Below are 14,325 nucleotides of genomic sequence, written 5' to 3'. Positions count from 1 at the left end.
GATACTTACACGTTTTGTTCAGCAAGACAATGCTCACAAATGAAAAACACTTTTATCACTTTTGAAGCTCAAATGCAATCTGCAAACGTAAAAAGCTAATGTGAGGCTATAAATGAACTAAACCACGGTCACCACCACTAAGTTAAAGGCGTTTTTTACAATTCATAAATGGGATAATAACTGACAGATTTGATGTCATAGGAAAAGCTTGTGACCATATTTCAGGCATCTTTTCCGAGCTTTAGGAATCATTCCTGCAGCACTCTATGACGCGGGAATAAATAAACTAAATTGTGTGAGTTAAATTGTCTCCTGGCCCATCTTGTGACCCCGCAGTCACAAAGCAAGATAATGGCTGGTGGTGGAAATGCCACGGACTCCGTCACTCACCAGGTTAACATTCCACATTCAAGCCGTAGACAAGCTGATTCTTCACTCTCTTAGTGAGAGGAAATAAGGTCTATCTCGACTAGTGAGAAAACATGTATTTGGTTTTTAAGCACGGTCTGGTGACATTTTTTGACAACTAATATAGTAAAACAGTACAATTAATCAAGCAGTATGATCTGTAAACAAGGACACTCATTCTAATAAATGAATGATCTAGCTTTGGCAAGCTCGTCGGGTTCCTTTGGAAAAGCGCGTGTGCCATTACACTCAACCTAACTTGGAGAATAGAATAGAAAAGAAAAGAAAAGAATAGATGTGAGGCTGGATCAACACATTGTGCGGCACGCGTCTCCTCCCTGCTCCTCTCAGAAATAATTGCCGGTGCTCTGGCAGGGGTCCAGGATGTTGTATGATTTTTATCAGCATGTTTGGCCACGCCTCATCAGCATTCCTGCCCTGGCTAATGAAACTATAGCACAGACACACACACACACACACACACACACATAGCTGGGAAGCCTTTCCTACACATCTATCTTATATGTGCGAGTGTAAGCATGTACATGCGTACACACAACACCATCAGCTTACTGAAGGTTTGAGTTTGTTTCTTTATTTGAACCACACACACACACACACACGACACTGTCAGCTACAACATTGTGTGAAATGTAGACACAATCTAATATGTATAAACATGTATTGCATATATATTTTAGAGAGGTAACTCATGTCACATCTCACTAGAATATACACACACTGATATGTTGATGAGATCCAGTTTGATATTTCACAGAATGCAGCCGATTAAACCTGAAACCACGTAAACAAGCGTCCATGATCGCACAACTGCACACTAGTCTGTTTGGCCAAAGGTAATTAAGAAGTCTGTCAACAAGCTGATAACTTCCTGACAACTCCCCTCGAAAAACAACCTCTCCTCCCTCCCTCCCTCCCTACTTCCTCTTCGCCGTGCCGTGCCGGCTATCTCTTTTTTACATTCATCATCTTTGTTCTGATTTCTGCAAAAGGTTTATTCATTTCCTCTCTACGAGAGCCTTGTGTACTACCGTTTCATTCTCCTTGTCCCCATATACCACAATTCACGCTTTGTATCCCTGTTCATCCATCGAGGGTGATAGCTCCACATTACAGCTGTCAGCGAGCTGATTGTGCTTCTTGTTCTTATAACTAATAATTACAGATCATGGTGCGCTTAGTTCGCAGATGTATTGAGGTAGGTGAATGAAAATGAACCAATATGATGTCACACTTGCTGAGTGACAGGCGAGAGACTGACTGATCTGAGGACAGTGAACCTCCAACTACCAGCTCGACATGAGCTCCAAAACCCCTCTGAGTGATGCATAGGAGCCAAATATCAAACCTATATTCTATCCACTCACTTAAACTCTGCTTCTTTCTACACTGTATTGCATCGTGCTCCGTCTTTGCCAGCTGCCTCACATGTTATAAATGCACATTGTTCACAAGTGTTAATGTCAAGGCATACCTTTTAAAAGGCAGATAAAATGACTTTTAATGAATGGCGAGCTAATGAATTGTCACACACACATATATACATTACATAGCCTAAACTGGATTTGCTTAACCTCTGAATGAACTGTGTATATTGTGTTACAAATTTAAAATATATCTGGAAGGGACTATTTGATGCTTGAGATCGGGGTCAGATGTCAAAAGAAATATCAATAGTGTGACAGTAAGGGTGTATTCCTGTGTTTGGACCCATCTTCTGGCCTTTATCTTGAGCTTTACCCAGCTCAGCATCAGTCAATATGTTTGTGTTCATTAACAGGTTAACCCAACTCAAGGTTGTAAACAGTATTTTTAAGCTTGTCTTCATGCTGAATGACTTATTTCCAAAACACTGATGAACACATCTCTGGTAAACACAAGATTCAAAGCGGTGCTTTTGTGCGACTACTTTCAGAGAAACTCAGTTTTACAGATCGATTAGTCGACTGAGACTTTCTTTGGTTGAGGAAGTGAGAGAAACTTGTATTGCCTTTCACGTTCAAGGCAAACAAACTAATAATCAGGCTGCGATCAATGTGAATTTAAAAGAAAAGAAAAAACAGAAAATAAATCCTCTCTGAAACTTAACTTGAGACTAAACCTCACTGAAGCGTAACTCCTAACAAAGCAGCTGATAGCTGCCAGTGTCAGTTAGCTACAGCGCAGGAACACACAAGATTAAAGAAAGTACAAGCAGCACACTTTCTGAGTAGCATGAAGCAGAGAGGGAGGAGGGGAGGAGGGGAGGAGGGGAGGAGGGAGAGAGTCAGACAGGAAAGCAAGCTGTCTCTCTGACAATTTAAAAACATGATTTTCTTGAGCTCTGGGAGGGAGGATTAGGGACCGGACCGCTCTACAACACACACATATCCTGGTTTTCTAATCCTGGTACACATTAACAGACATAATTACACAGCTACAACAGATTAGTGTTGCAGGGAAATGACTGAGTGATGGGAAGAGAGAGAGAGAAAAATACACAGAGAAACAAATTCAGAGAGAGACGTGGGGATGAAATGAAGCCATTAAGGAGAATAGGTATTCTCCATCCTAGAGAGGAGGAATGAGGAAGAGGAGGAGGAAGAAGTTGAGGAGGAGCCAGTAAAAGGAGGTGAAAGGGGAGTTGTGGAAAAAGTGAACACAAACAAAAGCTGAATATCTAAAATATGAAAGAGAAAGAGGCCAAAACCTTCAAAAACTGGGTTGAAAGAGGGCGGTAGGAGAGGTGAAAATTACAACGGGGAATGTAAACACAGTAAAAGGAGACGAGACGGCAAAGTGCTGACAAAGGTGTGGGAGAGAGCAGGAAGAGAGAGAGAAAACAGAGGAAGAAGAGAAGAGGAAGATCGGTAGCAGGGCAGGCCAGTGTGCATGGACTTAACAAGGCATTTCATTCACACATACAGGAAGCAAAGAATGTAAACACTGTGAGAGCTAATCGATGGAGCCGGGAGGTGCATGATTACACACCTGGAGCACTATTGCTGCCTCTTTGTGAACATTAACAACACAGAAAATGTTGCTGCTCTAGTGTTTCACCTTAAACGGGCCTAAACTTCTCTCCAACATGGCGAGTGTATCAACCTTTTGTTTTCAAACTGAAATCAAAATGGATCATTTCATCGTGCAGTCGTTCAATCAAAATCATAAATTACTGTCACTCCTTTCATTTCAGACCAATAATGTCAGTACAGGGAATGTAATTGGTGTAGCGTAGTGTGGGCAGGCACTGCAAATTGTTCATAATATCACTTAAATCCTATTAGCAGTCAATAGGTTTGGGGGTCAACGTCGTTACTTTTTAAAGTCCCAGTGAAACAGAAGTTAAAGCGACTTCCTTCTGTCTCGTGAAGTATTTCCCAGTGAAAAGGAATATATGAGGAGTGTACAGTTCGTAGAGTTTATGGAGCTACAGAGGACTGTTAGCTCAAAAACACACACCTTCCTCACCTGTTGTTAGACTAGGAGGAGGACGAGGGAGAGATGAAAAGTAAACTTTACTGATTTTTCTACCAGCTGTGTCTCTGCAGTACATGCAGAGTCATCAAAACCAGTTTACAGAAGAGAAAAGAAGGGGATTTGATGTAAAAAACACTTTTTTGTACATATATTTGGCATATAACAAATGGACAATTAACACAGGGACAAAGGATTAAAGCTGGGAGATTGTATTTTTGCTGTTATTTGAGCTGTCTAGCTGGACCTACAGTGGTATACATTGCTCCGGCCTACCCAGTTGTGCATCCTGTTAGTTAAAACACTTAAAATGTAGACTATTCATCTGTACTTCTAGGCGGAACAGAGTTATCGCACGAAGAACAACGGAAGGTGAAGGAGGAAGTGTTTCAAAGAGGAAGAAAGAGTTGAAATGAAAGGGAAGCGTGGGTTCCGGCTATGTGGAAGGTGAAGAGGCGATGCACTCGAGAGCAGGAAAGGATGATAAATGAGACGAAGGGGCAAAAAACACAAGAAGCAGTGAGGAGGGAGGGCTGACGTACGGGTAGCTGAAAGCAGATTAAGAGGCAGAAAAGTAGAGAGAGGGTGGGGAAAAAAAAATAAGTCCACCTCCGAGCGACTGTCTCTCTGTCCGTCCCACACACACACACACACACACACACACACACACACAGCCTCGACATCTCCCCCTCAATCACAACCGAGGCCATCCATCTATATGACTGGTGTGCTCTTTGAATAATGGAGCCAATATGAAGCGAGTCACTGAGAAGATTCGGCGGTTTGATGGGGGTCACGGGGCTCCCGCCCCGACGGCAGCGCGGGGGAATCAACAGCGGTCATAAAGGAATCACAAGAGGGAGTCATTTGCATTCCACATTAACAACTTAAGTGGAAACGACTCATTGCCCGCTCCTGTCTGGACCATCACAATTCATATCAGATATGCTTTTAATTTTTCATACAGCAATTATGGAGAACCGGACCTCCATGGCTTTGTCTAATTTCCCAAGACTTTGGAATGTGAAAATCACACGGCCCCCTTCATGATATAAAAATGACGGAGCATTCGATTATTCTTTTATGACTTCGGGGAAATCCTCAAATGCTATGAAAATGCTGTTTCATAAAAAGTTATCTTCTCTCAGTCTTTCAGGGGTTCATAAAAATCGTGACACTTTATTACAAAACTACTTCTGACGATGAATAATGCAGCTATTGGCTGATGGCTCACAGGTCAAATAGCCTCAAAAAAAGAGTTATGTTTTCATGCTTTTGTTCATGATCTTGGACTATTTTGGTATCTATGAAAATGAAACTTATCGCCACTCAGATGAATAAACTGCATTTAAGACACATTCACCATCACTGTCAGTAAGATGATGTACAAGGTGTGTACATTTTGATGTACCTACCACAGAGCCAGTAAAGTGACCTTCAAATCATAGTACTTTTTTCAACAGCAAGCATCAAACGTGGCAATAAATACCCACAACAAGCATTGCATAATGATGTCTGTGCATTGAGTGAATGCCACTTTTGCCTGGATTCTTACAGTTCTACGCCACAACACGGCCTATTCTCTCAAAAGGCTTTCAGTTGTCACTGCTGATGGGTGCATTTCAGACCTGTTCCAGGAGTTTCCTGTATCTCTGCGTGGCCTGCTGGATGAGGTCCCTCACGGTCCAGCCCTCCTTGCAGGGCACCACCACACCGGTCTGCCCGAATGTCACCGTAACCTTCATCGCGTAGCACTCCCGAAAGGTGCGGTCCCTCAGGGGTGTGTGGGTCTCCAAGCTGCAGTATGCTCAACCAGGAAGTGTTGATAAAGAGTCAGGGGTGTGATGTCACTCAAACCAACTTCTTCAAAAAGGGACACAGATTGTCAGAGTGGTCCAGAGTCAGTGGCGCTCTTTACTAAAACTGTCAATCACCATTCCTTATGACTTTACAGCCAACAACTCGAGGTGATAATGATGAGAGCATGTACATCCGGGTTATTACCTTCTCATTATATGGTCATGAGGGTGATTATCTTGTCCTTTCTAATCTCAAGTTGTAGCTTTCTGTTGCTCCATTTATTAACTTGTTTTAAAAGATACTGCAGTCTTTTAATGATGGAGATCAGCGGGTAAACGGAGAGTATGTGTCATGCCATTTTTCTTTAAAGAAGGCTAACTCTTGTCAACTTTAATGTGACACTTGGCTAACTGTCTTTCAGCTAGCTCCACTTGGCTAAAAAAGATGATTAGCTTGATACTGTAACCTGGTCAGCCAAGGATGAGAGCTTTCACTTCGATATCCTCACGCCCTTCTCCACTCCATCAAGCAACGTGTAGCTACACAACTTGTTCCGACAAGATGAACAAACGAGTATCCAAACGCATCACATCAGAGTTAGCGAGCTGAGTCCTGCGCTAGCTAACGTTAGCCACCTTAGCTGAACTTTGGAGGGAGGGCTGCAGCATCATTTCAGAAGTTTTTCCTCTCGCGACTTTCTTTCTTCCGAGCGGTTAAGTGGCGTCCACCTCATCACCGACACACACAGTTGGGCGACGTCGCCGTTATTGTCACATTCGGAGGCGAAAGACGGAGGCGAAGTTGAAACAGTAAACAGACAAAACACGGCTCGGTGTGTTGGAAAAAGTTTTTTGGGGATTCCTTGAACGCCGTCCGCTCCTGGCCAGTTCCTGACCAGCTCCTGCGCCGCTTGTTGCTGTCACTTTCTTAAAGGGGAAGTACTCCAATTATCAAAGTTGAGCTTATGCACAATTCGTGGAGCCACATGCTCAGTTACAGTTACTTCTCAAACAACAACATGTGCAGGGGGGGGGGGGGGTGTATCACTGGTGAGAAGTGACAGTGAACTACACTAATCATAGAGGACTGGTATTAATGTATTCGTGCATTCATGCACCCGCCTTTTACGTCTGTTTGGAGGAGAACTAATTCTCTTTGGGGTCGTCACAGCCAGGGACCCCAGGGACATCTAATTTGATCCATTGTTTAGCATGAATGTAGGAAAATCAAAGGTGTAAAACTAAAAAAATTATTCTTTTTTTATTTTTAACCACTTTAGCTTTAGGGTCCTGGTACACTTGAACAGCCATCGTTAATGTTATTATTAACACATGTGCTTCTCTTTTGCTCCTCTCTTATAATATGGTTTGTCTCTTTCTCTTGTTTCATTGAATGTTTTTCCTTACATGTTTATTCCTTTAAAAGACAAAAATCAATGAAATATTAGTCATTTAAAAACAATGAACAAGAAACATTAACAGCGGTCTGACTGCATTGTTAAAAAGATATTATTGTAAATATTATTAATAGTCATAGATGATGTCTTCCCTTTGTAAAACCTGGAGTTGGCATGCACTTAGTGACAGTCACAACAATTTTTAGGGCATAATTAGATGTCACAGCTATCATCTTAAGGGATCCACATTAATACAGCAGACAGTCAAATTTGTGTCTTACGAACCTTGAAACCTAATCAAACCCCTTGAAGATCTTCTACCGGCTGACACCAGCTCAGCATTAAAATGTTGAAGCAAACAAAAAATACCGTATTTACAAAACATTTTGGCTTTTCACAGATTGATTCATCTTCAAAGAGGAAAACCCCTCCCCGTGAGGCGGAGTTTGGCTTTGTAATTAGCAGCTTGAATATATGCATGTGTATGTCTGCTAATTGATTTTGGCTAGGTTTAGTTTCTGGGTCACTGAATTCCATTGCTTCTAATGAACCCCAAGGGAGGACGAACACTGTGCATGCATGCATCTTTTTCCTCCTTCTTTCTTTGGTGAAAGTTTGAAAGTTTGAAGTACACTTGAGCAGTCATTTAGGATATGAATTTTGAAGTGAGCCAAACCCCCTTTTCGCTATTTTATAACTTGTCTGAATTCTATAAATAACATGAATACAATATAATGAAAAGCATTCAGAGCCATAAACAATAATAATACACTGTAAATGTAATAATTCAAGATTAACCTTTTGGACCCTAAGCCTTTTTTTAGGCCTTTTCTCGAAAATTGTAACCCATACAAAAGAGACTACAATTCTGTAACTACAAGGTCTATTTTAAAAATGTTGATGCTTGAATAACACTAGGGATTGTGAGATTTGATGAGATGAGTAAATATTGTGTATATGTTACTGGTTAATAGTAGCTGAAGACTGAACACAGCAAACAGGGAAAATTCCCAAGTTCGTCTGAAGAAAAAGCACTGTAATTTATTAAATAAGGCCCTGGCTAGCCTAAAAACATTCCCAATTCATAGCACAAAGGGTGCAGGAACCTCACAAAAAGATTTGGTGTAAATAAAGTGAAGCAAACCCCAATTATAGGTGTTTATCTAAAAAAAAACATGCGAAATTCTCATTTTATATACTTTATAATTATATATTTCACTTTATTTGTCACTCATATTGTACAATCTATCCTAACAGAGCTGTTTGGCATCATTTTGGCATAATTCTGACCCATTCTGACCCATTTTGACCCATTTTGACCCATTTTGACGTGTCATATCTCTCCTGGATGTCTCTGTCTGTTTGTCTGGAGCCCTTGCTCAGCCTGTGGTTGGTGGATCTTGTCATGTGACATCTCATTAGATCCAGGTGCTCAAAACGAACACACTCGTGTGTTTCATGAAGTGATTGACAGAAGTTTGAGCCAATAAAACTCTAAAACCGTGCAGCGGTCAGCCCCCAAGCCCCAAGCCCCTGTATGATTCGCCGCCGGCATTCTGACCACCATTTTGGCTCAGATGAATGGAGAAACTCCATTTTAAGTTCCAGACGTACCTACTGAGCAGACGAACACATTACTAATAAGGAATAATTGCGGATTTCACCGTTTTGGCCCTCAAAACCGTCTCAAGGTATGATACAGTTATAATATTTTCGCAGTGTGGGAGTTGTGCTTTCTGTGGCTTGTTGGCTGTAACTCCTGAACGCTTTGACGGAGAGTAATTTGGAAGCTACCGTTGAACTCTGTGTGGAATGCTAATGTTGTTAGCGGTGTGATTTGCCGGGTAAGATGCTATGCCCGAGATTCACGAAGCATTCTCTGAGTTGTTGTCTTGCCGGCTGTGGCGATATTGTGGCGAATCTTCTTAGTTAGTTAGTAGAATAGTTTATAATGGTGTTTGTAGTGTGTAAAATGGTTAACGTGATTACATTAAGGAGACTTTTTTCGATAAAAAAAAAAAAAAAAAAATGTAATTTCTTTTTTTAATGTCTGTAAGAACTTTAATTTCTCCGACGCTCTCTTCGATTAAAAATCTCGTAAACCCCAAATGGGGCTCGCTCGGGTCCAAGAGGTTAAAGGACTAGGAGCTGGTTTATCGTCACTCACTTTCACCTGAAAACAAATTATTACACCTGCACTGCTCGGCCTTTGTCATAGAAGACATTTTGACATTCTCCTCATTGAATCACCGCAGGTGTAAATAACAATAATGATGGCTGAATTTCGTTTGATTGCTTCAGTTATAACATTTTTCTTTTCTTTTGTCAGATGAAAAGAGTAAAGGCAAGTCTTTCACGTTAAAGAATAAAATGTTGTTTATCTGTCCCCTTTTAAAAGGACATAGAGGAGCTTCATGCTCCGATGTATCTGCAAGATGAGATTATTACTCTGTACCTTCCAAAACCATCATATATAGTTAGGGCTAGTTCAGGTTAGCTTATTAACTAGGTTAGGTTAAAGGAAAGATTTTGGTTTGGGTCAAAATTATGTGTAAAACGTGAAAAAGTTTGATGCTCTGTTGACCCATTTATCCCTAAACACATATTTTGTTTTAGTTCAATTGCTGAAATGACTGCAGCTTTTTGAGGAAATTCTCCAAAGACTACATTTGACAATAACAGTGAATATGCAAACAAATGTGGCTGGTTGGAGGAAGAGGAAGATGAGTTTTTACCGTGCACATATACGGCGTCACAATGGCTCATTATGAAGTGTGCTGCCATCAGAAAGGAACCAATTGCCTGATACACACCTTTTTACTGTACATGCACACACACACGCACACCCACACACACACACACACTGTTTCACATCAGAGGCATTCATTCAGGCTGATGGAGAGAATGCAGCTCATAACAACAGAATATGACTGTTGTAACACAAGAAAAGAACAAACAATAACATGTAACTTACATTTTTACAACCATTGCTGCATGACATATATATATACACACACACTATATTCTTAAATTATTTAGTTCAGTGTTTGTAAGGACATTCAAACAGCTTGATCTAGCGTAGCCAACCCAACACCCAATCTAAGTCCAGCAGTTTGCCCATTCCCTCTCCTCACCCCATATGGTAAAAGCCTCAGCAGCACTCTGTGTGATGCCTCCTCCATTATGAACCGATATGAACCGCAGCGAATATGCTAGGATGTGGATGCTCCCCTGCTGTTGGGCCAGATGCATCCAGACCCTGACAAACAAATCAACACGTGTGCTAGAACATGTTCTGCTTTTAAAAAAAGAAAAGAAAAAGGAAATTAAAGGGCGCAGTGGGAGAGAGGAGAGCATTACAAGATGCCTGTGTAACACACGCAGGATGGAAACACTCACATACAGGGTGCACGTACAGTTCATACTGTACATGAAAGCACCTAATTACATGCTCTTTTGTCCATCATACAATCTCTCCATCACCCCTAATAACACTGAATAATGGTATTATCCACATGCATCATCCATCATGCTTTTAAATCACCCCAAGCAGCCTCAGACGGCATTCAGAAGTGAGAGGGAGAGTGAGACACATCTGGCATATAACAAGAGGGCACCACACACACACACAATAATACCCACACACTCATTCCCCAACTATAATTACAGGCTAACCATTTGGATAAATGTGGATGTAACACACTTCCTTTCTTTTCGGTTTGTATTGGACCATATCTCCCTTGCCTGGCAACTGGATTCTTGTGATATCGTGCGGTTTTGCAAGAGTCGCAGGATCACATATCACACGAAAATCCATCTTGTTAGGCTTCGAGTAATGCGTTTGTGTCCGGACCACCGGTGACCGGACCAGTCAAAGAGACAAAGAGACACAGGCAGACATTTGGTTGGAGAGGGCGTGATACATGGTGAAAGATCATTTTTACAGAATTACAGTAAAGTATATTTAAAAGATGTGCAATACTGTCCACACTGAATGCACACTTAATAGGCCTCTGCTGCTCTGCACAAGTCGCTTTTGCTTCCACTAGACATGCGACAATACTGTAATAGCGACTAAGGGTGGCCGAAATGAATGCAAATTTGAAGTTGGCACCGAGGACTTCATAGTTTAACCATCAGCCACTGCTCCACAAGGACAAGCCTTTTTGCACAAGGAAAAACCAAGGTTGTATCCCTTCTACCAGCAGCACATGAACATTGTATTCAGCTCTTACTATACGTGTTATCAGATCTCAGATCCCTCTACCCCCTTTTTCAATGTGAGCGCATGACCCACAGAAAGTCTTTGTGGCCCTAAAATCCATTATGTAGGATGCATTGAATAATGGTTGTGAAAGAAATCTTTTCTTGTCAATTATATTTCAGTGCTATAAAGAATCCATGTCAAATCGGCCCACGCCAATTTCAGTGCCTTCAATAATGCCTTCTTCATTTTAATGCTCTTATTTGTGCGATACTTATTTGTGCGATACTTATTTGTTGTCTTCATCTTGCTTTTGTCTGCTCACATTACTTTGCCTGCCCCGTGATGCATTCTAAATCTCCAAATCTCATCAATAAATTATATTAACAAACTAGATCCAGCCCAGACAGAATGCCATGCCCTGGTGCTCAACATGTTATATGTTGCTGAAAGATTTTTCCTACAGCCTGCAGACTGGTCTTGTGTGAGTGTGTGTGTGTGTGTCTGTGTGTGTGGGGCCATGTGTCGGCCACAGATACAGACAGATCGATACCAGGACTTGTCAGCGGGGAGATTTCGATCAGTCCACATCCCTAAATCCTCAGCGCCCCCGCACACACATGCAGAATACACACAAACGGTCACACTGTATCCCACTGCACTGTGAAAAGAATAGCAGGATGTCAAAAGACCCTTCCACTGCTCAAACACACACACACACACACTAGAAATAATAGCCCCGTCGATCATCTCTTGTCCATGCAGAGATCTTCAATGTGTCACATGTGTACAAGCCTTGCCTCTATCCAGGGCAGAGTATAAAACATGTATAGCACCACTGGGAATCCTGGACTCTCTATGGATGGATGAATGAATGGATATGTTGGGAATGGGAAAAAAACATGTAACTCATGAGCAAAGTAAACCACAGAGCAGTGCTTGTTTTGTTTGTGAAGAGTTCCATTAGTGTGATGTGTAAGATATTAAAATATATTTTAAGTGAGAGGACGGATGTGATTAAAGGTCAACTGATTAAGAATAATATCGCCCATGTGTTTCAGACTTTTTATGTAAATTTAAAAAAAATAAAAAATTTGAATAATTTGTTATATTCAATTAATAATAACTTTGCTACCTTTAATCAAGCCAAGTATTTGATGAGTCACATTTTTATTTAAAAAAGAACGATTTGGGAAAGAGTTTTATTTCTGTGCTCCACATTTCTTCCATGTGTCTAATGCTTATTATGCTAATGTTGGGCCGGTTTACATATCAGGTCCTTTTCCTGAGAGACGGTCTACTCGTAGCCCATAGAGTGCTGCAGAAGTGAGTTCTAAAACCCAGTTAGCAATTTGTGCTCTTCCGGTTCCCTTGTCTCAAAGTCAGTGGGTTTTTGGAGATAAGTCGGTAGTTAACACAAACTTAAGAGATCATTATGTTTTATTTGATCAGAAAATACGTCAGTTAACATGACACTTGTGAATTGAGGCTTTTACATGTCTTCAAAAAGGTGGTTGCTACAAGTGGCTACATGAGATACTAAACATCATTACGCTAAACACTATAGTCCACGTTTAGTTAAATGTTGGTGACGTGAAGTCATGTGACCATGGTGTAGTTCATTCATATCAGCTATTTATTTTTGCCGATTACATTTACACTTCAAAAATCATAAAAGTGGTCTTCATTTGTGAAGACTATCTTGCTAAACAAAATATGTAAGTATCATAAACATTTGTTTGCCACAGAGTATATTTGCTGCAATAATCCAGTCAGAAATCTCACTGGCTTTTTATCAAGGGAACCATGCGGGATTCTAACTCCTGGGTTGGCCCACAAAGACACGTCATCCCTGCAGCACTGGGCCCATCTGAGCACATCAACACTTTCAACTAACTGATGAGATGAGGCGGTTTCCTGTGGCTCTAAACCTGATTGGATGGTAGTGACGGAGAGAGGTTCCATGGACAAACAACCAAACATAAAAAAAGGCAATAGAAAAGAAATTGGCACACATATGTCAACAGCATGGGGAAAATAAAACAATGACAAAAGATTCATCATGGAGAGCAGCAAAACAATGCAAAATAAACAGAGGCGTGGACACCTCAGAGAATTTGAGGAAATAAAACTCTTGTGTTCGAGAGGGGCGATGACTCAAAAACCCTGAGAACAAAACAATGTCTTTAATTTTACTTTTGCTTACATTACACGCAGCCTGAAGTACAAATGTCAATGAGTAACTATTTCCATGAACTTTGCCGTGTTTCTCCATCTGGGCCACGCAGCCAAACATTTGGACAGTATTTAATAACACAGAGAAACATAACAGACAAGCAGAGAGTCAAGTAAGAAGCAAGATCAGAACATACAGGGAAAGAAAATGACAGAGGAAGACAAAAAACATTGGATTCTCCCACGTACCCCTCAAAAGCAACTTCCTCTCATCACAATTACAAGTGTGTTTTTACGTTAGATTTAGCTTCGTAAATCCGGAGCAGGAATTTCAGCAAGCTTCCTACACTTTTTATATCACCTTTCGAAAATGCAGCGTCAAGCTACCGTATGTCTCACTTATCAGTTTGACTGTTAGCATGGTGTTAATTAGAGGAAATAGACCGAAAATATGACAAAACGCCTGTGCATATATGCACACACACTCACAAACTGAACCTGAACACACCTTGAGTTTGCATCCCCCTTTCTCTCTTCAACACGCACACACACACCTCTGGCTAATAGCTCAATTAACACACTGTCACGTCAGAAAATGTGAGCCCACAGAATCCACCTGTCTCCAAGGAGGATTGCAAAGAGAGGGGAAGTAATTGATACTATATACACGGAAAGCTACTTTGAAAACTAATTATGTGTGTATAACAAGCTGAGAATTATTCCGACAGCTCCTGAAACCTATTAGTTGTAGGGATCGGGAGGTGTGTGTGTGTGTGTGTGTTTGTCATGTGACCGTGCTGCGATCTCTCTGTTCACCGCTGATGTCACAGAACTAAGTTGCAATACATAAAGGTGACTCACCCGG

At 41.1% G+C, this 14,325-nt stretch overlaps 1 protein-coding gene across 1 annotated transcript in view; it reads right to left on the bottom strand.

Annotated features, from left to right (window-relative positions):
- The window catches only part of LOC306704205 (partitioning defective 3 homolog B-like), a gene marked incomplete at both ends in the record, with an annotated part of 170,855 nt that extends 165,225 nt beyond the window's left edge, over window positions 1–5,630 (bottom strand). Inside the window, one exon of the mRNA XM_079170456.1 lies at window positions 5,514–5,630. Coding sequence (XP_079026582.1) covers window positions 5,514–5,630 — 117 coding nt within the window. The remainder of the gene's footprint in view (window positions 1–5,513) is intronic.
- Window positions 5,631–14,325: the final 8,695 nt, after the last annotated feature.

This window comes from Pholis gunnellus, assembly GCF_910591455.1.
Source record: "Pholis gunnellus genome assembly, chromosome: 12".
Taxonomy (NCBI): domain Eukaryota; kingdom Metazoa; phylum Chordata; class Actinopteri; order Perciformes; family Pholidae; genus Pholis; species Pholis gunnellus.
Note: the sequence above shows the minus strand (reverse complement) of the source record. Positions and strands in the feature narration are given on the sequence as shown.